The sequence below is a fragment of the Trachurus trachurus genome, assembly GCF_905171665.1.
Source record: "Trachurus trachurus genome assembly, chromosome: 1".
Classification (NCBI taxonomy): Eukaryota; Metazoa; Chordata; class Actinopteri; order Carangiformes; family Carangidae; genus Trachurus; species Trachurus trachurus.
Window position 1 is genome coordinate 321,125 of NC_139891.1, and position 26,468 is coordinate 347,592.

Consider the following 26,468-nt stretch of genomic DNA (forward strand, 5'->3'; position numbering starts at 1 on the left):
GATTACAGTTTCCATGACCACAACAACAATTATGAGTCCTTGGCTTTTTGTAAATGTTCCAGCTCTCTCCCTTCATTTTTTCCCTCACAGATTCAGCACATTTTTTCAAAAGGGCTTTGCTTTTCAGCATGTAAGAAATGCCTTTGGCCCTGGCCTGGAGGCATGAAACATAGCAGTGTTTTTATTTCTTGGTTTATAAACCTATGAAAAACTGATGGCATTGACCTACTCTGACTGAGACATTGTGCATTTCTTCCCATTTAAAGTATAACATCCACATCTCACTCCCACTCCCACTCTGACTTTAACAATGTCAGAATGCAACTTACTTAGTACAGTACTCAGACTTTGCTTTCCATAGATCTGCATTTATTAGATAGGCCTATCTTCAGCTTATGGTTACCTTGCAGTTTCAGATACATTTTGAAGTAACTATCATGTTACATGTTCAGGTCTGGTGAACTTTCACAAGCTAGCTCGCAGTAGTGGTTGGTTCAACTTAATACTAAAGCCTACAGTCCATCAACATAACACATTATCTGAAACTGTTTTGCAGTTTAATTCTACTTGATGCCAACACTTAACGCTGAATACTGTGTTAGAGTTTCCTGACAGTTATGTTTACTCTGTGGTGTATACTACAGTTACAGTTAGCGTAAGTTAGCTATTCACCACTGTCACATATAACTTTACGACTAGCTCAGACACGTGGGGGAAAAGGGAAAGAGACAGACAGTCACAGGACGTTGTAACTGACCTGAACGACTCAATGGTCCGAGCTCTCTCGTTTCACCGCGGCGCATTTGGTCACTTTTATGGTGACGGACAAATAAGTATCATTAGCAGTGCTAACTAGGCTAGCGCTGGGCTTCAGTTTGTGGTGGTAACCAAGGCAACGGAAACTCTCCGCAGAGGTGCCATAGCAACGAATGAGTGACACGGTCTGTACCTCCTACTTTTTGTTTGTAGGCTAAATAATAATAATTGGTAATAATAATAATAATAATAATAATAATAATAATAATAATAATAATAATAAATATGATATAAATTACGTAAAAAGGTAAAAATGTCGACTTTTTCCACGTTGTTTTCTTTCTATTCTTCTTTCTTCTCTCCTCTCCTATTTCTTTCTTTCTTTCTTTCTTTCTTTCTTTCTTTCTTTCTTTCTTTCTTTCTTTCTTTTTGTGCTAACAAATCATAACAAATGTGTGCGGAGATTAGCCTATGATTTAAAAATAAAAATAAAATAGTAGGCTACAGAATCAGAATCGTAACAACGTCCTCAGAGACTAATCAGAAGTAGACCAGAGCATGTCCTCAGCCTGCCTCCTCAAAACACAGTGTTCCTTTGAAGTAGCCTATAGCCATACACACAGCAGCTCTTCTGTCAATCAGCATGACGCGGGTGAACCACGGGGTTGAGGACAGCCTATATAAAGTCCACTGGTATCAGCCTCCGCACTTTAGACGAGCTTGAGCAGGCAACTACGCCAGACCATCACTCAGCCACTTTGTTGTGCGGATCCACCGGTCAAAACCATCTTACAACGATGGAGACGAGCAGCCTCTCCACCGGCGCACAGATCGCTTCCATCCCTGTTACGCATCAGCGCAGCTGTTCCACAGATGGTTCCCAGTTTCATGGCACTAACATGGACGCACAGTGCGCTGGCTCCTCCAAAGTTTTACTGGCTTACAAAAACGCATCGCAACACCTGAGCTCATCGGGGATTAAAGCGGGTCTGGGGATACTCAAAGTAGCCACATCTCAGTGGAAACAGGATAAGAAGACGCGCTCAGGGTCCGCCGTAAGGCAACTGTCCACTGTCAGCAGCGGCCACCCCTGCAAAAGATCTCCACTTGATCAGCTGGCAGCTCTTGTCCTACATGGTCAAACCAGACAAAAACAGATTGGACACGAGCACCGACAAGACGCCCTTTGCACCAAGCCGCAGAACTGTAAGCGCATCGTGGTTCTTGGTGCGCCACGGGTCGGCAAAACTTCCATCCTCAGAAGATACCTCCGGGACGGATTTGTGGAGGAGTACAGTCCCACCTCCGAGGATTTCCTCAGGAAACTGTTTCGTATTCGCGGGGAGACCTACCAAATTGACATCCTGGACGCATCCAGAGAAAGGGGCTTCCCAGCCAAGCGGAGACTGTCTATACTCACTGGTGCGTAATGGCTCAGTATTTATCTCTGTTCTGCAAGACTTTAAATTGCATATCAGTCTTTCATTTGTTAGGTGGTGATAGGTGCATGTGAAAAATGCATGTGCTTGAAAAATGCAGTGGTCTAATATATTTGTTTTTTGTTTTATTTTGCAGGAGACATTTTTCTTCTGGTATTCAGTGTAGATGACCGAGGCTCCTTCGAAGAGGTGTGCGCCCTGCGGACGGAGATTCTTGCTGCTAAATCCAAACTCACCAAATCGTCTGTGCCAGAGCAGTGCGCACCGCCGTTGGTCCCTTTGTTAATCTGCGCCAACAAGGTGGACATCCAGGAGTGTGAGAGAGAAATCTCACAGGCAGAGGTGCTCCAAGTCCTCGGTGATGACTGTGCGTATTTTGAGACATCCGCGAAGGACAGCACTAATCTGGAGAAAGTCTTCGAGACTCTGGCAAAGCGAGGCGGTCTTCCGACTGAAACTGGTCCGTCTCAGCACCGCAAAGTATCCCTTCGTTCGTACCAGGCCATAAGGACCGGCCGTGTTGCGGGTAGGGGGAGCCAGGCACCGGGGCGCGATGATCCATGCGGTGCACTGTACCCTCTCGCGCGGCGGCCGAGTTTCAGCACTGATCTGCGGCAGGTGATTGGACCACACGTGGGAGGGAAGTCTGGCAAAGCACGGGAGAAATGTCAGATTCAGTGAGAGACACACAGACTATGAGAGGAACGGAAAAGCCACCATTGTTCCCTAAAATATGACTGATGTACAGTATTATGGTTGTGTAAATAGGCTACATGCAATTAAGCTGATGTTTTTGAAATAAAACATTTTAACAGTAAAGTGGTTTGTCTGTTCATACAGGATCTATCTATCTATCTATCTATCTATCTATCTATCTATCTATCTATCTATCTATCTATCTATCTATCTATCTATCTATCGATCTATCTACAGTATCTACTGTATCTATCTATCTATCTATCTATCTATCTATCTATCTATCTATCTATCTATCTATCTATCTATCTATCTATCTATCTATCTATCTATCTATCTGAGAAGGAGAAAGTGGGAGGATGTTGAGTCAGGAACTTCATTATTTGATTATTGTATGGGTATTGCATAACCTATACTCAGAAATCTATTAGCAATTCTTTCTCTCCCCCACACTTTTATGTCTCTTCCTGTGTGTGTGTGTGTGTGTGTGTGTGTGTGTGTGTGTGTGTGTGTGTGTGTGTGTGTGTGTGTGTGTGTGTGTGTGTGTGTGTGTGTGTGTGTGTGTGTGGGGATTGCCAGAGTCCCACACATCCCAAACAACCAAGCTGAGTTTTCCAGTTGGCATATAGCCTGCACCTTTCCATCCTACACTGCTCTATAAATGACTTTTGAGGCAGGTAGGCCTGTCACTCAGCGGGATTCTCAGGTCCGCCAACCATTAAACCATACTGGATATTTAGCTTTATCCAGGATGACTGTTTAGTCATTCTTGATTTTGCACGGCTGAAAACGCCTCTACAAAAGACATGAGGTCCAGCTTACAGCTCATCTCTCAAACTAAAACAGACGAACAATGGAGACATGACATCCATTCACCACACTATAGGTGAAATAATGTGCGTTACAAAGTTATTTTTATTTACCATGCATGGTTTAAAGGGTTTGGCCTTTATAACAGCCCTATCCACGTCATGTACTGTATCTCTCTGTAGTCATGAATTAGAGGGCTGCACAAACTGAAGGTCACCTGCTCCTATAATGCTGGAGGTGATGTAGATGTGTGTCCATGAGCAGTGCTTCAGTGTTCATACTGAAAATGATTCCTGCAATAACACACCACTGTGCCATAATCTACATCCCTATAGCAGTGTTTTTTCTTTTCATGTGTCCATTGATAATAATGCTTCTCATGTGCAGGGATAAATGGATCAACCCCCCCCCCCCCCCCCCCCCCCCTTTCATATTCTCACCTAAAGAATAGTGATAAAAGTGCTCAAACCTCCTCTTTATGGATTGAACTTGATAATCAAATCATCACCAAGAACTCTTGTGTCTATTTTCTACAAAGAAACCCCAACATCAAACAAACAAAAACACACATTAAAGTGGTTTCTTTTCTCACTGAGCTCTTATTGGACACTATTATAAAGATGTGTGGTGTGGCTATATGAGTCATGATGCCTGAAAGCATCAGAACAATGTGAATGTCTAGGTCAGGGAGACATTTGGGGACCCCATACAAAACCTTTTAGTTTTGTTTTTTTCAGTAAAAAGAACTGTTGTCAATGATGCATTCGGTAATAGTCGGGCTAATATCGACTAAAATAAAACATTAGTGGACAAATGTCATATATAATCACCTGATGACCCCTATTCTATTGAGTCATTCAATGGGTGAGCAGTGAAAGGTGATCCCCATTACCACTGTTCACCTGGCTCTACCAAAACACATCATCCTCTATTCCAAGAAAACCATTCACTTCCCACTGTCAGTTCATCTGTGTGTATTATCCTCCTTTCTTACAGTATGATTCATCAAAAAGATATTCTCCCTGTTAAGAGCTCTGTTTACTCTGTGTGGGCTGCAGTCTACTGTGATTGCAGCTGCAGCATTGGTGTTGAAAATTATGAAAAAAAGAAGTATATTTTAACAATTGCTTCTTGATTTCATACAGGTACAAACACTTTTTCCAACTGAAATATCAACTGTCGCAAGTAGATAGAAAAGTCTTCTTTGTTGAAAACAGAAAGCTGGCGAGGAAGTGGTGCGGGGGAAAAAAGCAAGCAGCATGAGTTGATTAGCCATATAGAAAATAAGAACATTTTATTTGTATAGCCCGTTTTTACCAACAGTCTGTCTCAAAGGGCTTTACATGGCATCATAACAACATCCTCTGTCCTTAGACCCTCACATCCACTGAGGAAAAACTCCATAGAAAACCCTTTTAACAGGGAAGAATATGGCATTGTTTTTGTATTGCATTGTAAAACAAATTGGTGACGAGGCCTGGGACAAAGAAGAGACTAGCAGAGACAGGAGACGAACACAGTTCAGTTCCAAGTTTCCAATGCAGACAGGGTCGTCTTACACAGGAAGGCAGTCCAACACCAGGCAAACAAAGGCATCCAAAAAGCCCCAAAAATCAAGTGAAGCAAAACCAACACACTTCTTGGCAACACTTGGAAAACCACGAGAGAGTTAAGTACACTGGGGGGACCAACTGGCAAAGAGTGGCACAGAGACCTAAATACAGACAGGGTAACAAGAAACAGGTAGGGTGATTATTGGCAGGAAAAGAACACTCCAACTTGATAGGAAATGATTAAAAAGGAATTAATACTGATGTCAAAATGAAACAGGAAGTCCATGAATAACTCAAATCAGAGTCCTGGGCCCGAAATGAAAAAATAAGATGAGATTCATTTTGGACAAACACAACTCATGTTTGGCTGCTTTCATACAGTACTGTACATTCAAACTACAGATTTTTAGTTGTAATGTTATGAGAGGATAAGGACTAATCAGTGTGAATAACACGCGACATACAAACAGTGGTAAAATCCAACACAGGGAATGTAAGCATAACCTATGAACCTATGAATATTTGAAATAATCTATATTAATCAATTTCTTATATGTCCAGAGATCAATTTCTCTGATTATGATAACCGGCTGATGAGTCACTGAAACCTCATTTTCTTTTTAACTTAGTGATACTCATATGGTTCATACAAATCAAGATAGTCAAATAATATCTGTGAAAATGTCATATCATCAAAACATTGACAGTGAAAGAAACAAACATGGTGAGTGAAGATCTTTTATCATGTTTGCTGGCTCAAGCAGTCTGAACTTACTTGTGTGTCGCGTGCTGGGAAGTTCACATTGCAGGAAACTACAGCCACTTTCACCCCCGTCTGGCCCCAGTGAATTTATTGCACGTGCAAGGACACTTTTGCTTTGTTATAGCAATCATTACACACATAAAGAAACACACACACGTCCACCCACCCCCAACACACACCCACACAGCCAAACACTTGAGTGAATAGATGCTCTGGCCTCTGTTTGCACGTGAGGAGGATTCACCTTGCTGTTCTGTCTGTCTGCTTCTCTGACACACACATACATGCAATCTAACAGAGAGAGAGAGACATAAACAAATCCTAACAGGCTTGCCTCCATGGACTACTGAAACGTGATGCTGTTCCCCACACAGCCTTGTTCCTGACTGGAGGATTTGTCATCTTTCTAAAGGAGCTAACACAACCTTCAGTTTTACAAACGAGCTGCATTTTTAAAATTTGTTTTATATTGGTGTTTTTGTTTTTCCGAAATTTCCATGTTTTGTGTTGCACGATATGCACTAAATGAGCACATAAGGACTGTTTTATTCAGGTAATTTGAGCTGGTCTGACACTATTCTTCTTTGCTCCTGCTTTTACAGTAACTCTGTGTTTTTTGTTTTATGCTGTTATTTAAAAAGAAATGTTTTGTCTTTATGTAGGCTACTGTAAAGCACATTGAGTTGACTTGGTATGAAATGTGCTATATAAATAAAGATGCCTTGCCCCTTGCCAAGGTTCAGAGGCTCTGAATAACTGTGTGCCACAATAGACCGTTTCAGAGAGTATAAACAAATACAGGTGTTACCAAGGATACTAATTAAGGCTCCATTCCATTTAGTGTAGCAGAGCGTTTTCTAATGAGCCACACCTGTCTTTGTTTATACTCTCTGAAAGGGTCTATATTTAAAAAAAATATATAATAAAGATAAAGCAATTATATATCTTTATACTCATTAAGTTTCTGTTTCTTTCGGTGTTTAGTGGAGTTTGAGTCATTTTGTTGAGTCCATTGGACTGAGTGGATAACTGATCATGATGTGATCTGCAAAGCACTCCAAACACTTACACAAATAAACTTGACCTGGCTGTTTTGTAAAAGTGTCATCAGGGATAAGGTTTCCACAGTAATATAAACGGATAGAAAAAAACAACAACAACAAGTGGGATGAAGACATCTAGCACTTTCTATGACTTAACACATACAGTACAAAGTGTAGAGTGTATGGAGAGCTGTGTTTACAACAGTCTAATCAGTGACCAGGTCGCAGCAGCTGGGCCAATATAACGCTCATGAGATCATGATGGGATGGAGGGAGGCAGGTGGCTCGTCACGCAAAGAGATGACTGAGAAATGAAATGATAACAATGGAAGAAGCACACACACACACACACACACACACACACACACACACACACACACACACACACACACACACACACACACACACACACAAACACACACACACACACAGAGTGGCTCTCATCTTAATCAATATTTTTGCTCCAGTTATTTTCTGAGGAAATCAGACTCGGTTGAGGAGGCTCTCTATGTGCCAACATGTCACACAGTTGAGGATACACAAAATATAAACCCACAAATTACCGTAACCTAACATGAATGATAATGAAATAATGCAGATGTAATGTGAAAAAAAACCCAATTTCAATTGTAAATTGTGCAAATATGATCTATCAAATGTTGAAACGGAGAAATGTCATGCTTTATTGAAAATTATAGGACCATTCTGAATTTGATTTCGCACTACTGCTGTAGAAAAAGAAAAACATTTCAAACTTTTCATTTTTAAATCAAATCCCTTTGAGAAAGGACTTCACTTTCAGACACTAGCCTCTGACAGGAGAAAAGAATGGATGGATTTAGTTCAGCCAGTCATCCATGCTGCTGTGCCTCATCATGGCCACTAGAGGGCAGACAGGAACACAGTCACATTCTAGTGCAGATTTCTCAATAAAAACATCTATGAGCAATAAATGTGAATAAACTCAATAGACACATTAATCAACCAAATACATTCAAACAGGGAAAATAGTACTATTTCATTGAATTTAAAATTATATTTCCCATAAAATGTGAAACTGTGTTTTTCTTGGATTATACCCACCAGGATGCCTGCTGTGAAAAAGGCCTACTGGACGACTTCAGTTACTTTTTCATTTTCATTTTCATTTTGCTGTTCACATGAGTTACATTGGCCTGCCTCATTTCCTGCTGTTATTATAGGCAGTTACTTTTGGACAGTTTATGTCTGACAGTGATTATTCTAGTCAGTATTCAGAGCCAGAGGTTGTCACTGGGCTATCTGAACACAACATTAAAGCAGAAGTAAGTGATCCGGTGGTTTTGGCTAACTTCTTGTCAGCAGATGGAGTTAGCAGTCCCCGCCCTCGTCCCTACGTCACCACATTCACGCGCATCCCTTGGCTGCACACACAGAGAGGACCGCCCCTTTATGCCGTTCTCTCTCCTCATTGGATAAAGGTTGTAGGATACAAGGAAAGTTTTCTCCTGGGCTTACAGCAGAGCAGAGTGACTGACAGACCCGTGTTTCAGACCAAACACTCTATAGAAGTGATTGCTGTCGGAAGATAGAACTATTTAAGACTTATATTAACACAAACATTCCGCTTACTTCTGCTTTAAGGCTGAAATGAATTTTTGAAATGTAAGTTGTGACCCATCTGCATTCATGTCCCTCTGCTATTTATCCTTTTCAGTGTGTCAAAGCAGAAAACAACAGGAATAAAACTTTGATTCATGTGTTCATCAGCAAACTAACTTTGCAGCAGATCTGGTAAACATGTAGTCAGGGTTCCCACTCTTTTCTTGTAATCATTTTCCAGGACATTTTCAGCTGCTACAGTCTGACAGACAGCTATCAGGCCTTACACATCGCCCCGTCCCATTCATGCTTTGGAGAAGTTGTAGTTCGACAGTTGTACTTTCTTTTGAACATTCAACCAGTTTGTTTCTATATTTATTTCATTTCTCGCACCCCCAGAAGTTTGATTTAAAGATGTGCAACCTATGGCTCTAACTTATCTATGAAATGAAGCTTAGCTGAAGTTCAGACAGGAAGACTATCTCTTTAAGCACGCCTCAAAGCCCTTTCCCTGTTTTCCCGCTATCCTCTCGCGCCACCCTTATTCTCATAATTCAACCAATCACAGTCTGCCATCCTCTTTCTCTTCCACCAATCAGTCATTAGCGTCAAATTTAAAAGTTCTCTCTCTCTCTCCTGTCATCCAGCCGTCATTTCAGCAAACTCTCAGCCCACCTCCACCCCGGCACCACCTCCATCAAGATACAGACTGTCTTAACCTGGATCTTCAACCGAGAAGTTCTCTCATCAGGCGACTTCAAGCTTCCCTACCACCACCAGTGTCTAGGCCCGGGGGGGGTATAACTTCTTCAGATGCAAGCTTCTCATCCCCAGATCAGTTTACTCAGCTGGTCTACACCCGTGGTCTAAGCGCCAAAGTTTATTTTGTTCACAATAAATGTAATTAGTGTGACTGCTGAAGCAGTCACACTATTGTTCTTCTGTTTGGCCATTTTCTTCCGCCTTTTTACGGTCTTCTTCTAGTCCTTCATACTTTGTGCTATTTCAACAATTCATATATCAAAACGTGCAGCTTTTTTTGAACTTTATTGGCATTACTTTTCTCTTTTTAACTATTTATACTTTTTCAAATATTTAACTTTTTAGATATTGACAGTGTGCAGATCATTAACAGACAACAGTCTTCTTCACAACTCCACTGTAGTGTAGGGGTTAGGGTGGCTGCTTGCCAACCCTAAGGTCACTGGTTCGAATCCAAGGGAAGAACTCTTGTTATGTTATGTTGAATTCTGCTCTCCTCCCCCGCCTTCAATTGGTTACAGGTGTTTGTTATCTCCTTGATTACTCATACCAGTTTGCAGCACATCATCACATTACAATGAATGACAACAGTCTTGAAAGCAGTGTGCTCTCTGTAGCCGAGTGGCAGAGTAAAGGTTTAGTGATCATATGGTCATAGGTTCGATTCCTGCCTTAGTCATTTCACATCATTGCTTGACTTTTGATTCCAATTATTCAGCTGTCATTGGACAGTCTTTGATTCCTCATAGTATAAAGCTCATTGTATCAAAGGTTTTCTTTACCCCTCACATACTGTCTCTGTCTGTAGCCTAGTGGTTAGGTTGCTGGTTCAAATCTTGCCTCAACAACAATTATAGTGAATTATTTTCCCAGTTGTCCTCTGTTGACTTCTGATAACTTGCTTCATGTTGAAACTGCTGCTCTCAGCCTGAAATTCACAGAAATTTTCATTCTAAGTCATTCAAGCTTGACTCTCAAGCTTTCTTGATGTTAACTGTGTGTGCACCGTGGCCTAGAGGCAGAGTGGAAGTCTTATGACCATGAGGTTGTGGGTTCGATTCTGACCTTGGTCAAACATTTGTATGGTGATCACTGCTTGCACTATTTGCTAATTCTGCAACAGCGTTCAGTTGCTATCAGCAGTCACACCATTTCCATTCTTGGAAATGCTTTTTCTAGTTTCATCTTCATCTTCAAACCTGGTTCTCTTGTCGTAAATAGTCTATCCTGATTGAAATAATATGCTCAGAAAGACAAATTTATCATAGAACAACACAAGAACATGTTGTTTTTGTTTTTAAACCACACCTAAAACAGCTCTCTTTTCTCGCTGGGCACATCTTTGGAAAATAAATCCTTAGTGGGGTCTGAAGAAGTCAAATAGAGCTCTGGTAGCTGATGTCACCATGTGATAAATAATTTTCCAGGACATTTTACCCTTTTTCTCAATTTCCATGTGTTTTCTATGACTGGGTAATTGGTCATTATTTTCCAGGTTTTCCAGGACGCATGGGAACCCTGGTAGTAATGCTGCTATTTTGTAAGATATGGAACTTTAGTGACATCTGGTGTTGTTCATGGTGGAAAAAATCTGCTCAGCTGAACATGCTGACTACCATATTTATTTATTATTCTTATTTTTTTAGATCAAATGCCTCAAAACCAATTTCACAAATCATTGAGGTGTGTGACCGGTAACAAAGGCCTGCAATTGCTTGGGTACATCTTTGAGTTTTGTTTTTTCAGTGGTTGTGTTGTTTTGTTGTTACAGCATACACATTACACACACAACCTGAAATTCAAGCTGCCACCAGAAGGTGGCTCCAGGCTCCAGGCTCCAGGCTCCAGGGGAAAACCACAGTTTCAGTTTTGTCTTCCTGAGAAATGAAAGTTAACAGAGCTGACACATGGGTCTGCAGCTACTGTTCACTGTGCTATAAAAGAACCTGTGCACCTGCTGGCATATCACACAGCTGAAGACACACACACACAGGTAGGTCAACATATTATGTTATCAAAATGGGAAGTAGATTTTGGCTATGCTTTTATTACCAGTTTATATGACTTCCTCTTACACCTCCGTGTTTGCATTCAGTGATTTTCTTTTTCATTTTCTAAAGTGAATTAAAACATTAAAATATGTATAAAAATGAATAAATAGACAATGTAACTATGCGTGCAAGGTGTGCAAAAGCTCTTTCTGAACCAGCCTGCTTGCCATTATTGTCATGTGATTGGTTTAAGTTTTGCAGAAAATGGAAGTCAACTGAACTGAGTTGTTTTTATGTGCTAAAAAAGAACGGCACTGATTTATCATACAGTTTTTGTGTGATGTACGAAAAACGTGCACTCATTATTTCTCATTTCCTCGTGCTGAATGTTTTCTATGTTTGCCATCTGCTTTGCTAGATTTTCTATTTAAATTCTTGCTTGTTTTTGTGATGTCCCAGTAAAAGAGATGAGTGGAAGCAAGATCCTGGTTTGCATCCTGGTTGTGCTGTTCACAGCTGACTGCCACAAAGGTATGTGATAGAATAAAGGAAACAGGGTGGGCTTCATAATGACCTTTATTTTCAAGTGCGTGGTCTGTCTTTATCAAAGACCACAATTAGAATAACTTGATTGGATCATGGCATAAATTAAAGACCTTTTCCTTAATGTTAGCTTTGCCAAGTCTAATAGGCTTTATGCACAGTTCCACTACTTCCTGACCTGAACTTAAACACGTCAGACACACCTGGATTAACCAGTTTGTCCAGTAGTGTAAGCTAAATAAAGGAAGTAAAGGAGCTTGTTTAAGTTCAGGAAGTAGTGGAGCTGTGCATAAAACCTATTCAAATTATCTAACTGTGGTGAATTTATAGTGTGAGTAGATCTAAGTTAAAGGGACAGTATGTAAGAATTGTACATCAAGTAATCATAAAATCACTCAACATGTCACCAGAGAGTAAGGAATCATGTTCATTTGAAAGGCTAATCTAAGTGATAACAATAGTACAGCCAGAATATTTGCATTTAAAAAATTGTTTTGCAGCCTGCAAATCATGTTTGTGTTTTGGTTTCGTGTTTTGGCCTGTTGCTCCACCCACCACTCTCTCCCAAATCACAGCGTCAGGGGCATTTTGGCCTCTGGGTTGCCAGTTAAGCTACCACTGGTTCTTGAAATGGACTTTTGTACATTTTGACACCTGTGTTTCGTTTATTTTCATAGGTTCCAAACATCTGGAAGAGCTGAGGATCGTCCTGGTTGGAAAAACTGGATCAGGAAAGAGTTCTTCTGGAAACACTATCCTGGGGCGCAGCGCCTTTAAAGAAGAAATTTCACCTGAGTCTGTGACTCAAGGCTGTCAGAAAGAGGCGGTCAAAGATGGTGATGGAACCATTGTTGTCATCGACTCCCCAGGGCTGTTTGACACAAAGAAAACACCAGCAGAAGTGAAGGCAGATCTTGAGGCATGTGTTGATCAGTCAGTTCCTGGACCCCATGCTTTTCTTTTTGTGATCAGTCTGAAGGTTAGATTCACAGAAGAGGAGAGGGCAGCTGTGAGGTGGATCCAGGATAATTACGGCTCAGATGCAGACACATATATCATGGTCCTGTTTACACATGCTGACTCGTTGGAGAGTAAATCTGTGCAACAGTACATAGCAGAGAGTAAAGATCTCCAACAACTGATAAATAAGTGTGGAGGAAGATACCATTCACTGATCAATGACCGGAGAGCAGACAGATCGCAGGTCAGAGAACTCATAGGTAAGATAGAAAAAATGGTTGAATTCAATGGAGGAAGTCACTACACTAATGAGATGTACCAGAGGAAACAAGAAGAGGAGAGGAGAAGGAGGCAGGAGGAGGAGGAGCGAAAAAGAAAGGAAGAGGAAGAGAGGATCAGGGCAGAGGCAGAAAGGATCAGGGAAAAGGAAGAAAGGATCAGGGAAGAGGAAGAAAGGGCCAGGAAAGAGGAAGAAAGGATTAGATGGTGTAAAAAGGTTGGTTTGGTTGCCCTGGGTCTTACAGGCGGAGGAGCTTTTTTCTCCTCATATGTTCTCAGTGCAGCTGGTGTAGCACTTGGCCTCACTGAAGGTTTTGATTGCACAATGAGTATGTTTACTTGAACTCTGGACCTGTGATAAACCAGTGAACAATAGTAAAGTCTGATACAGAACAGCTCTTCTTTTTTTTTTTTTCTTAAAAAAAAAATTGCTATGAACCTTTTCTCAGTTCTTTTGTCGCATTTCCAAAACTCACACAGTAAGCACAGCATTATGGGCTATATAATTAATTAACTCACTTGTTTTTACAAGCTCAACCGAGATCAAAACAATGTTGGACACTGTTTTTTTTTTTTTTTTTTTTTTTTTAATAGATACCTTTTATTCTAAACCTCACCTAGTATGGAAAGCCATTTTAGTCATAATGAAATAAATGAATAAATAAATAAATAAATAAATATAGCCATGAAATGAGTCCCGAATTAAATAAATACGATGATAAATAGATATAAATGAAATATAAATACATATATTTTTATTTTAAAAACAACATTTTTATTTTTCCAGGAGACTTTTATTTTCTAACGCCTCATTTATTTATTTCCAGATACTTTTATTTCCTAATGTCACATTTATTTATTTCCGGTTACTTTTATTTCATAACATCACATTTATTTATTTCTGGGGACTTTTATTTCATAGCATCACATTTATTTATTTCCGGCTACTTTTATTTCCTAACGTCACATTTATTTCTCTCCTCTTTTATTTCATGCTGCAATATTCAAATGAGGGGGCGGGGTTATCTGGACCCTTTCAGAGTAAAACATCACACCACGGCCTATTCACCTTATTTTGCGCTGAATCTAGTGTGAGGAAGTGCTGTTGTTGTGAATTGTTGACGGCTACTGAGCAACTTGATCAATAACTTGGGGAGGAGAATAGTGTTTTAAACATATTTCGTTTTTTCTAGTTTCTGTTGTTGTTACACATCTCTCTGCCTTATGTGCTGTGTAGCTAGCTAGCTATGTCTAGCATTATGTCCCTGCCACAGCAACTGGGTAATGAGCAGACGGCCGTGTCTCGAACACAAAGTGGAGAGGCAGGGATATATATATTGTGTAAATCATCATATGCCCTGCTAAGCCAGACCGCAGTAACTACGCGAACAGTGAAACTGAGAAAATGGCTTTAAAATTTTTTGATTTGCCTTCCAATGTGTTGTAGGTAGATTAGTGAAAATACACAGATTTGACAGGTTTTCATTAAGTAATATTTATGCAATTAAATATATGACCACATATTTTATATTTGACCCCTAAAAAGCAGATACTGCGCTCTGCTGCCAGTTTTCCTTAAATAAATACACAGGTAATGCTAGGGCAAAGGCAGTACAATGTTGTTGTTTTTTTTCCAGCATGCTTCTAGCGCTGTCTAGCCTCTACCTGGTCTTTTTACTAAACTTAACAAACTTCTTTCTTCATGGCCTAAACTCAACCAAAGCATCAGAGCAGAGAAATGTCTTTTTTTCTCCCCCATCTGCTGTCAACAGGAGCGGGGGCTGCAGCAGACTCGCGCCCGTGTGGGCTCAAGCCTCATACAAGCCGGGTTCAGCCGCGCTGAGCGGAGCGGGGAGGGGGGAAAAAGTGTAGCCTACCGTATTTCTTCTACTCTGTGGGACGGTGGATCTCCCATAACGGAGTGGGGGAGAAAGCAAGTGGGACAGATCTGCCCAGTCCCTGAGCAGCGCACGTTTCACAGACAGGCGCACAGTGTAAACAACGTCACCGGTTCAGCACCATGGATAGCGGGGGGGGGGTCCGAACCGTCCCTGTGCTGGTGCTAACCTGGTGCTAACCTGCCGAAGCTAACGTTAGCTAGCTACCGTAACTGGCTAGCGGTGTGTAATAGAGAGCAGTAACTGCAGCTGAAGTACAGGGAAAAAGAGCCAGAGTGCAGTAACTACGCAGTTACTGCGGGTTGGCTCAGTTTTGAGCGTGATTTTGTACAGGGAAACAGATACAGAGTGCAGTAACTGTAGTTACTGCGGTTTGGCTTAGTTTCAAGAGTGATTTTGTAGTTACTGCAATTTTTCATACCTCATATTTCTAAAACTGAGCAACATTGACCGCTGAAAATTTGACACAAGATAAAACATTTATTGACAAGTTCAATTTCACAAAAAAATCAATTTCGAATTTTCGGTAGTTACTGCGGTCTGGCTTAGCAGGGCAACTGCGGTCCGACAGCAACGGGACCGGTAATGACAAACTCACGTAAGCTACTGCTTGTCTAGGAAAGAGCAGAGCAGACACGTACAGTAAACGTAGTACTTGTTCTTCTCAACCAGAGTACCAGTACTAACACATAGCGAAGTGGATAGGGAAGTGGATTGTTCAACTATTCACAACAACAGCACTTCCACACACTAGATCCAGCGCAAAATAAGGTGAATAGGCCGTGGTGTGATGTTTTACTCTGAAAGGGTCCAGATAACCCCGCCCCCTCATTTGAATATTGCAGCATGAAATAAAAGAGGAGAGAAATAAATGTGACGTTAGGAAATAAAAGTAGCCGGAAATAAATAAATGTGATGCTATGAAATAAAAGTCCCCAGAAATAAATAAATGTGACGTTAGGAAATAAAAGTAACCGGAAATAAATAAATGTGACATTAGGAAATAAAAGTATCTGGAAATAAATAAATGAGGCGTTAGAAAATAAAAGTCTCCTGGAAAAATAAAAATGTTGTTTTTAAAATAAAAATATATGTATTTATATTTCATTTATATCTATTTATCATCGTATTTATTTAATTCGGGACTCATTTCATGGCTATATTTATTTATTTATTTATTTATTCATTTATTTCATTATGACTAAAATGGCTTTCCATAACCTAGAGGCTAAAGTTGAAGTGAACAGCAGTTCACATTGTAGACAGGGAAAATAAATGTATGTCCTATATTTGTCTTTTCATTGCCATTGAAAAACATCTGATTGAAGTTATGCAAATAGATCAATCACAGCTGATTCTCAACTAGGAAATGCACTCAGGTGTTGAGGTTCTTTCAGTCACATGACCTCTTTGGCCAGGGAGACAAACAACAAAAAATTATGTAGAGGGAGAACTAGTACCAGGACATGAAGAGATGATGTGGATGAGAACATGTTGCCCAATGCAAAGGACCAGGCAGATTAGCAGTGGCCTTTTCATTTTTTTTTTATTTGTTCTGTGGCTTTTTCTGTTTGTAAATTGCATTTTTACACAGTGGTGGATGGCAGCTATAATGCAGATTTTTCTTCTTCCGCATCAGTTGCAAATAAAGTTGTTACTGCAGAAATCATGTCAATGACTCTCTCCTTTTTTCATAAAGTGTACATTCTATAAAGCTGCTCTGAGATGGGTTGTTCCTTTTTATTGTAGCCTACTAAACATTTGCACACAAAAAAAAACAAAATTGAAAATTAAGTGAGAATAATACGGAAAAATACGGAAAAATACGGAACTTATGATCAATACAATATGCTCCCAGTTGTAAAAGTCTAAAGCTCAGTTTTATTCTAGCATTCATTTATGATATTTTTTGTATCCATTATTTCATTTTATTTAAATTGGATGTACCAAGAACAATAAATAATAATCTCCTCATTTGTTAAACAAACTATAACATCACAAGACTAAATATTGACCATACATCTGTTTTACAAAGAAATATATAACTGCATTAGTTACTATTAGTATATGGAAAGCCATTTTAGTCATAATGAAATAAATGAATAAATAAATAAATAAATAAATATAGCCATGAAATGAGTCCCGAATTAAATAAATACGATGATAAATAGATATAAATGAAATATAAATACATATATTTTTATTTTAAAAACAACATTTTTATTTTTCCAGGAGACTTTTATTTTCTAACGCCTCATTTATTTATTTCCAGATACTTTTATTTCCTAATGTCACATTTATTTATTTCCGGTTACTTTTATTTCCTAACGTCACATTTATTTATTTCTGGGGACTTTTATTTCATAGCATCACATTTATTTATTTCCGGCTACTTTTATTTCCTAACGTCACATTTATTTCTCTCCTCTTTTATTTCATGCTGCAATATTCAAATGAGGGGGCGGGGTTATCTGGACCCTTTCAGAGTAAAACATCACACCACGGCCTATTCACCTTATTTTGCGCTGGATCTAGTGTGTGGAAGTGCTGTTGTTGTGAATAGTTGAACAATCCACTTCCCTATCCACTTCGCTATGTGTTAGTACTGGTACTCTGGTTGAGAAGAACAAGTACTACGTTTACTGTACGTGTCTGCTCTGCTCTTTCCTAGACAAGCAGTAGCTTACGTGAGTTTGTCATTACCGGTCCCGTTGCTGTCGGACCGCAGTTGCCCTGCTAAGCCAGACCGCAGTAACTACCGAAAATTCGAAATTGATTTTTTTGTGAAATTGAACTTGTCAATAAATGTTTTATCTTGTGTCAAATTTTCAGCGGTCAATGTTGCTCAGTTTTAGAAATATGAGGTATGAAAAATTGCAGTAACTACAAAATCACTCTTGAAACTAAGCCAAACCGCAGTAACTACAGTTACTGCACTCTGTATCTGTTTCCCTGTACAAAATCACGCTCAAAACTGAGCCAACCCGCAGTAACTGCGTAGTTACTGCACTCTGGCTCTTTTTCCCTGTACTTCAGCTGCAGTTACTGCTCTCTATTACACACCGCTAGCCAGTTACGGTAGCTAGCTAACGTTAGCTTCGGCAGGTTAGCACCAGGTTAGCACCAGCACAGGGACGGTTCGGACCCCCCCCCCCCTATCCATGGTGCTGAACCGGTGACGTTGTTTACACTGTGCGCCTGTCTGTGAAACGTGCGCTGCTCAGGGACTGGGCAGATCTGTCCCACTTGCTTTCTCCCCCACTCCGTTATGGGAGATCCACCGTCCCACAGAGTAGAAGAAATACGGTAGGCTACACTTTTTCCCCCCTCCCCGCTCCGCTCAGCGCGGCTGAACCCGGCTTGTATGAGGCTTGAGCCCACACGGGCGCGAGTCTGCTGCAGCCCCCGCTCCTGTTGACAGCAGATGGGGGAGAAAAAAAGACATTTCTCTGCTCTGATGCTTTGGTTGAGTTTAGGCCATGAAGAAAGAAGTTTGTTAAGTTTAGTAAAAAGACCAGGTAGAGGCTAGACAGCGCTAGAAGCATGCTGGAAAAAAAACAACAACATTGTACTGCCTTTGCCCTAGCATTACCTGTGTATTTATTTAAGGAAAACTGGCAGCAGAGCGCAGTATCTGCTTTTTAGGGGTCAAATATAAAATATGTGGTCATATATTTAATTGCATAAATATTACTTAATGAAAACCTGTCAAATCTGTGTATTTTCACTAATCTACCTACAACACATTGGAAGGCAAATCAAAAAATTTTAAAGCCATTTTCTCAGTTTCACTGTTCGCGTAGTTACTGCGGTCTGGCTTAGCAGGGCATATGATGATTTACACAATATATATATCCCTGCCTCTCCACTTTGTGTTCGAGACACGGCCGTCTGCTCATTACCCAGTTGCTGTGGCAGGGACATAATGCTAGACATAGCTAGCTAGCTACACAGCACATAAGGCAGAGAGATGTGTAACAACAACAGAAACTAGAAAAAACGAAATATGTTTAAAACACTATTCTCCTCCCCAAGTTATTGATCAAGTTGCTCAGTAGCCGTCAACAATTCACAACAACAGCACTTCCTCACACTAGATTCAGCGCAAAATAAGGTGAATAGGCCGTGGTGTGATGTTTTACTCTGAAAGGGTCCAGATAACCCCGCCCCCTCATTTGAATATTGCAGCATGAAATAAAAGAGGAGAGAAATAAATGTGACGTTAGGAAATAAAAGTAGCCGGAAATAAATAAATGTGATGCTATGAAATAAAAGTCCCCAGAAATAAATAAATGTGATGTTATGAAATAAAAGTAACCGGAAATAAATAAATGTGACATTAGGAAATAAAAGTATCTGGAAATAAATAAATGAGGCGTTAGAAAATAAAAGTCTCCTGGAAAAATAAAAATGTTGTTTTTAAAATAAAAATATATGTATTTATATTTCATTTATATCTATTTATCATCGTATTTATTTAATTCGGGACTCATTTCATGGCTATATTTATTTATTTATTTATTTATTCATTTATTTCATTATGACTAAAATGGCTTTCCATATTAGTAGTACACAGTCACATTCTAATGCATATTTCTCAATAAAAACTTCTATGAGCAATACATGTGAATAAACTCAATAGACACATTAATCAACCAAATACATTCAAACAGGGAAAATAGTACTATTTCATTGAATATAAAATTATATTTCCCATAAAATGTGAAACTGTGTTTTTGGATTATACCCACCAGGATGCCTGCTGTGAAAAAGGCCTACTGGACGACTTCAGTTACTTTTTCATTTTCATTTTCATTTTGCTGTTCACATGAGTTACATTGGCCTGCCTCATTTCCTGCTGTTATTATAGGCAGTTACTTTTGGACAGTTTATGTCTGACAGTGATTATTCTAGTCAGTATTCAGAGCCAGAGGTTGTCACTGGGCTATCTGAACACAACATTAAGGCTGAAATAAATTTTTGAAATGTAAGTTGTGACCCATCTGCATTCACGTCCCTCTGCTATTTATCCTTTTTATTGCTATTATCTCCTTCAGTGTGTCAGAGCAGAAAACAACAGGAATAGAACCTTGATTCATGTGTTCTCAGTGGTCAAACCAACATCAGCAAACTAACTTTGCAGCAGATCTGGTAAACATGTAGTCAGGGTTCCCACTCTTTTCTTGTAATCATTTTCCAGGACATTTTCAGCTGCTACAGTCTGACAGACAGCTATCAGGCCTTACACATCGCCCCGTCCCATTCATGCTTTGGAGAAGTTGTAGTTCGACAGTTGTACTTTCTTTTGAACATTCAACCAGTTTGTTTCTATATTTATTTCATTTCTCGCACCCCCAGAAGTTTGATTTAAAGATGTGCAACCTATGGCTCTAACTTATCTATGAAATAATATCTTACATGCTCAGAAAGACAAATTTATCATAGAACAACACAAGAACATGTTGTTTTTGTTTTTAAACCACACCTAAAACAGCTCTCTTTTCTCGCTGGGCACATCTTTGGAAAATAAATCCTTAGTGGGGTCTGAAGAAGTCAAATAGAGCTCTGGTAGCTGATGTCACCATGTGATAAATAATTTTCCAGGACATTTTACCCTTTTTCTCAATTTCCATGTGTTTTCTATGACTGGGTAATTGGTCACTATATTCCAGGTTTTCCAGGACGCGTGGGAACCCTGGTAGTAATGCTGCTATTTTGTAAGATATGGAACTTTAGTGACATCTGGTGTTGTTCATGGTGGAAAAAATCTGCTCAGCTGAACATGCTGACTACCATATTTCTTCTTCTTCTTCTTCTTCTTCTTCTTCTTCTTCTTCTTCTTCTTCTTCTTCTTCTTCTTCTTCTTCTTATTTTTTAGATCAAATGCCTCAAAACCAATTTCACAAATCATTGAGGTGTGTGACCGGTAACAAAGGCCTGCAATTGCTTGGGTACATCTTTGAGTTTTGTTTTTTCAGTGGTTGTGTTGTTTTGTTGTTACAGCATACACATTACACACACAACCTGAAATTCAAGCTGCCACCAGAAGGTGGCTCCAGGCTCCAGGCTCCAGGCTCCAGGGGAAAACCACAGTTTCAGTTTTGTCTTCCTGAGAAATGAAAGTTAACAGAGCTGACACATGGGTCTGCAGCTACTGTTCACTGTGCTATAAAAGAACCTGTGCACCTGCTGGCATATCACACAGCTGAAGACACACACACACAGGTAGGTCAACATATTATGTTATCAAAATGGGAAGTAGATTTTGGCTATGCTTTTATTACCAGTTTATATGACTTCCTCTTACACCTCCGTGTTTGCATTCAGTGATTTTCTTTTTCATTTTCTAAAGTAAATTAAAACGAATATGAATAAAAATGAATAAATAGACAATGCAACTATGCGTGCAAGGTGTGCAAAAGCTCTTTCTGAACCAGCCTGCTTGCCATTATTGTCATGTGATTGGTTTAAGTTTTGCAGAAAATGGAAGTCAACTGAGCTGAGTTGTTTTTATGTGCTAAAAAAGAACGGCACTGATTTATAAAACAGTTTTTGTATTATGTACGGACAACGTGAAAAAGACTTTGCCTGCACTTTAACCATCATTATTTCTCATTTCCTTGTGCTGAATGTTTTCTATGTTTGCCGTCTGCTTTGTTAGATTTTCTATTTAAATTCTTGCTTGTTTTTGTGATGTCCCAGTAAAAGAGATGAGTGGAAGCAAGATCCTGGTTTGCATCCTGGTTGTGCTGTTCACAGCTGACTGCCACAAAGGTATGTGATAGAATAAAGGAAACAGGGTGGGCTTCATAATGACCTTTATTTTCAAGTGCGTGGTCTGTCTTTATCAAAGACCACAATTAGAATAACTTGATTGGATCATGGCATAAATTAAAGACCTTTTCCTTAATGTTAGCTTTGCCAAGTCTAATAGGCTTTATGCACAGTTCCACTACTTTCTGAACTTAAAGGGATAGTTCACCCAAAATTCAAATTTCACTCATTATCTACTCACCCTCATGCCAACTAAGAGCTGTGAGAATTTTCAGAGTCCTCCGTGCCTTCTCTGAGTTACGGGGGGGTCCGCGCAGCAGTATTTGTCCATATAATGGTTGTCAATGGATACCAACTTTCTTCGTCCAAAAAGACACACCAAAAAACATCCAAATACCTCCATAGTGCTCGTCTGTAATGTCCCTCTTGTATTGAAGCCCCAACATGAGAAATTGTTCCAAAAAAAATTAAACAAGTCTATATTTTAAGCTTGTTTGTAGCGGAAGCTCCCAGTGTCTCAGTTCACTGCTCTTCCTGTGTCAGTGCAAATCTCTCGTGATTTGCACTGACCGGCGGAACAATTTCTCATGTCGGGGCTTCAATACAAGAGGGACATTACAGACGAGCAGTATGGAGGTATTTGGATGTTTTTTGGTGTGTCTTTTTGGACGAAGAAAGTTGGTATCCATTGACAACCATTATATGGACAAATACTGCTGTGCGGACCCCCCCCCCCGTAACTCAGAGAAGGGACGGAGGACTCTGAAAATTCTCACAGCTCTTAGTCGACATGAGGGTGAATGAGTGAAATTTGAATTTTGGGTGAACTATCCCTTTAAACAAGTCAGACACACCTGGATTAACCAGTTTGTCCAGTAGTTTAAGCTAAATAAAGGAAGTAAAGGAGCTTGTTTAAGTTCAGGAAGTAGTGGAGCTGTGCATAAAGCCTATTCAAATTCTCTAACTGTGGTGAATTTGTAGTGTGAGTAGATCTAAGTTAAATGTGCCAACCAATGAATGAGAATACAGAGTTACATTTTGCCTCCATCCACACGTCCAGTATTTTTCAAATCAAAGTAATCATGTCTAACTTTTTCATTAACAACACAAACACACTTCTTGAAATGGACTTTTGTACATTTTGACACCTGTGTTTCGTTTATTTTCATAGGTTCCAAACATCTGGAAGAGCTGAGGATCGTCCTGGTTGGAAAAACTGGATCAGGAAAGAGTTCTTCTGGAAACACTATCCTGGGGCGCAGCGCCTTTAAAGAAGAAATTTCACCTGAGTCTGTGACTCAAGGCTGTCAGAAAGAGGCGGTCAAAGATGGTGATGGAACCATTGTTGTCATCGACTCCCCAGGGCTGTTTGACACAAAGAAAACACCAGCAGAAGTGAAGGCAGATCTTGAGGCATGTGTTGATCAGTCAGTTCCTGGACCCCATGCTTTTCTTTTTGTGATCAGTCTGAAGGTTAGATTCACAGAAGAGGAGAGGGCAGCTGTGAGGTGGATCCAGGATAATTACGGCTCAGATGCAGACACATATATCATGGTCCTGTTTACACATGCTGACTCGTTGGAGAGTAAATCTGTGCAACAGTACATAGCAGAGAGTAAAGATCTCCAACAACTGATAAATAAGTGTGGAGGAAGATACCATTCACTGATCAATGACCGGAGAGCAGACAGATCGCAGGTCAGAGAACTCATAGGTAAGATAGAAAAAATGGTTGAATTCAATGGAGGAAGTCACTACACTAATGAGATGTACTAGAGGAAACAGGAAGAGGAGAGGAGAAGGAGGCAGGAGGAGGAGGAGCGAAAAAGAAAGGAAGAGGAAGAGAGGATCAGGGCAGAGGCAGAAAGGATCAGGGAAAAGGAAGAAAGGATCAGGGAAGAGGAAGAAAGGGCCAGGAAAGAGGAAGAAAGGATTAGATGGTGTAAAAAGGTTGGTTTGGTTGCCCTGGGTCTTACAGGCGGAGGAGCTTTTTTCTCCTCATATGTTCTCAGTGCAGCTGGTGTAGCACTTGGCCTCACTGAAGGTTTTGATTGCACAATGAGTATGTTTACTTGAACTCTGGACCTGTGATAAACCAGTGAACAATAGCAAAGTCTGATACAGAACAGCTCTTCTTTTTTTTTTTTCTTAAAAAAAAAATTGCTATGAACCTTTTCTCAGTTCTTTTGTCGCATTTCCAAAACTCATGCAGTAAGCACAGCATTATGGGCTATATCAGGGGTGTCAAACTCATTTTCACCGAGGGCCACATCAGCATAATGGCTGTCCTCAAAGGGCCAGATGTAACTTAAAAATGTAACTACATGTAACTGAATGTAATGTAAAGTAAATGTAACTACTCCTTAATGTTAAATAACTCTGAATTTATTACTTATTCAAGTTATATCAGTTCTTGCACATTACAGTTGCATAGAAAAAAATGTTTGCTTGTTGCTCTGTTACAACATAAATCCTTTTGTTAGCTTATGAAATCCACATCAACTCCATCAATCATGGATCAAACTATCCAAGTGAATAAAAAAAAATAACATAATAAATAACGTAACCCATTAAAATGGGATTAATTACTGTTAAATCAACAATTGTGAGCTGCTAAGAACATGTATGACAGATGTACAGTAGCATTTAAAAAAAAAAGGCTGAACACAGCCTTGCATCCAACTGATAGTTTGATTACAATAATTTGTCTGCATACACACATAAAACCTGCAAACACTAAATAATTGCAATGGCAGCTACACATAAATAATATGTAATCAACTAAAAATAACAAAATAAAGGTTGACTCAGTTGACAACTATATTGGTCAAGTTTTTAGGTTTTTGAAGAGGAGATGCTGCCTGTCCTTGAACACACCAAGTGGATCCCCTCTCTACCATCCATTGATCATGTTCTGAAAATAACAAACACAAAACAAAATGCAAGCACAATCATTAAATTGCACACAGAGTATAACTATTCTTCTTCTTTGTTGAATTACATTTTATTATATTCTAATTAAGTTTCTTTTTTTTTTTTAAATGCTTACCTGTGTGTTTTCTGACTAGATGTCTGACACCGTTTTCCCTTTACCAGTGTGTCAATGTCTGGTTTTAGGTCCTGTGCTGTGGCAATCCGTAGAACAGCATGGAGGTTGTCATCAGTGAGGCGTGATCTGTGCTTGTTTTTGTTCAGATTCATTATGGAAAACATCTGCTCGCACAGATAGGTGCTCCCAAACATGGACAGAACACGGGCAGCATGACGTCGAAGCTGTGGCATCAAATCAGGGGGCAGCAGACGGTAAAAGTCCTGGATTGCAGCATCCTGGAACTTTGCTCTCAGGCCACTGTTGCTTTGAAGCTCAATTAACTCCATCTGAAGGTGTTGGGGTGCAGTGCAGATGTCAGTGGTAAAAGGACTGGCAAAGATGTCAAAGCCAGACTGCTGTACTCTGAAGTCAGAGAAGCGCCGATCAAACTCAGTCTGTAACCGGCTCAGTTTGGTAGCCAACTGAGTGCATGAAAAAGTCTCGGGAAATGAGGCTGACATGCTCTGACAAACGGGAAAGTGGGCAAGATTGTCCTGTTTCACTTGGCACATCCATAGGTCCAGTTTACGCTGGAAAGCCGTGATCGTGTCGGACATCTGCGTGATGACTTGTTTGCGTCCCTGCAGCTTCTGATTCAGTTGGGCGAGATGCTCTGTTATGTCACACAACACAGCAAAGTCACACAGCCACTTTGGATCTGTCAGTTCAGACAAGGGTTTTCCTTTACTCTGCATAAAAAGAGCAATGTCTTCCCTGAGCTCAAAAAATCGCTTGAGGACTTTGCTCCTACTCAGCCACCGCACTTCTGTATGGTATGGCACATCCCCGTGCTCCGAGCCCATCTCCTGCAAAAACAGCTGGAACTGACGGTGATTGAGGCCTCGCGCCCGAATGAAGTTCACTGTTTTCATGACTGTGGTCACTATGCCATCCATCCCCAGCACCTTCCCACACAAAGCTTCTTGATGGATAATGCAATGATATGTTATCAGAGGCGTGTGGCAGTTCATTTTTTGCATTTTCCCCTTCATTAGTCCAACCAAGCCCACTTTTCCTCCACACATTGCCGGTGCACCGTCTGTAGTTAATCCCACCAAGTTTTCCCAGGGCAATGCATTTTTACTTACGGACTTCTCCACCGCATCAAAAATGTCCTGTCCCGTCGTGGTCCCATGCAGTGCAGCTACATCCAACAGCTCCTCAGTGACAGAGAGATCCGACTTCACGCCTCTAATAAAAATTGATAACTGTGCTGTATCCCTGTTATCTGTGCTTTCATCAACAGCTAATGAAAAAGCTGTGTAGCTGCGTGTCTCCTCGGCCAGCTGTGTTGCAAGATTTTCTGCTAGTTCCTCAATTCGGTCCGCGATGGTGTTTCTTGATAAACTGACATTTTTAAAAGTCTGTAACTGGTCGGGACACACCTGCTCACAGACCTTCAGCATGCACTGCTTCAAAAACGCTCCTTCTGAAAAAGACTTGGAAGCGTGGGCGATTTCTTCAGCCACAATAAAGCTAGCTTTCACTGCCGCATTGTTTTTGGCTGTGGATTTCGTGAACACACTCTG

At 40.2% G+C, this 26,468-nt stretch overlaps 3 protein-coding genes and 1 long non-coding RNA gene across 4 annotated transcripts in view; 3 read left to right on the forward strand and 1 right to left on the reverse strand.

The window, feature by feature from the left end:
* LOC310992379 (GTPase IMAP family member 9-like) overlaps positions 1-13,761 on the forward strand; it is a 113,775-nt gene extending 100,014 nt beyond the window's left edge. Inside the window, exons 2-3 of the mRNA XM_083980410.1 lie at positions 11,851-11,925; positions 12,615-13,761. Coding sequence (XP_083836536.1) covers positions 11,862-11,925; positions 12,615-13,519 — 969 coding nt within the window. The 5' untranslated portion in view covers positions 11,851-11,861 and the 3' untranslated portion in view covers positions 13,520-13,761. The remainder of the gene's footprint in view (positions 1-11,850; positions 11,926-12,614) is intronic.
* On the forward strand, positions 1,554-2,876 carry rasd2b (RASD family member 2b; the record flags this gene model as incomplete). The annotated part of the gene is made up of 2 exons (XM_083979611.1): positions 1,554-2,178; positions 2,332-2,876. 2 exons carry the CDS (start codon positions 1,554-1,556, stop codon positions 2,874-2,876), a joined length of 1,170 nt encoding a protein of 389 aa, XP_083835737.1.
* Positions 13,576-16,737, reverse strand: LOC310992429. The gene is made up of 2 exons (XR_014595684.1): positions 16,296-16,737; positions 13,576-13,793 (listed from the first exon to the last, which is right to left on the reverse strand). It is a non-coding gene; the product is annotated as an uncharacterized lncRNA (long non-coding RNA).
* Positions 16,738-21,784: 5,047 nt separating this feature from the next.
* Positions 21,785-24,078, forward strand: LOC310992410 (GTPase IMAP family member 9-like; the record flags this gene model as incomplete). Its single annotated transcript, XM_083980459.1, has 2 exons — positions 21,785-21,848; positions 23,020-24,078. The coding sequence occupies 2 exons, from the start codon at positions 21,785-21,787 to the stop codon at positions 23,622-23,624; spliced, it is 669 nt and encodes a 222-aa protein (XP_083836585.1). The 3' UTR covers positions 23,625-24,078.
* Positions 24,079-26,468: the final 2,390 nt, after the last annotated feature.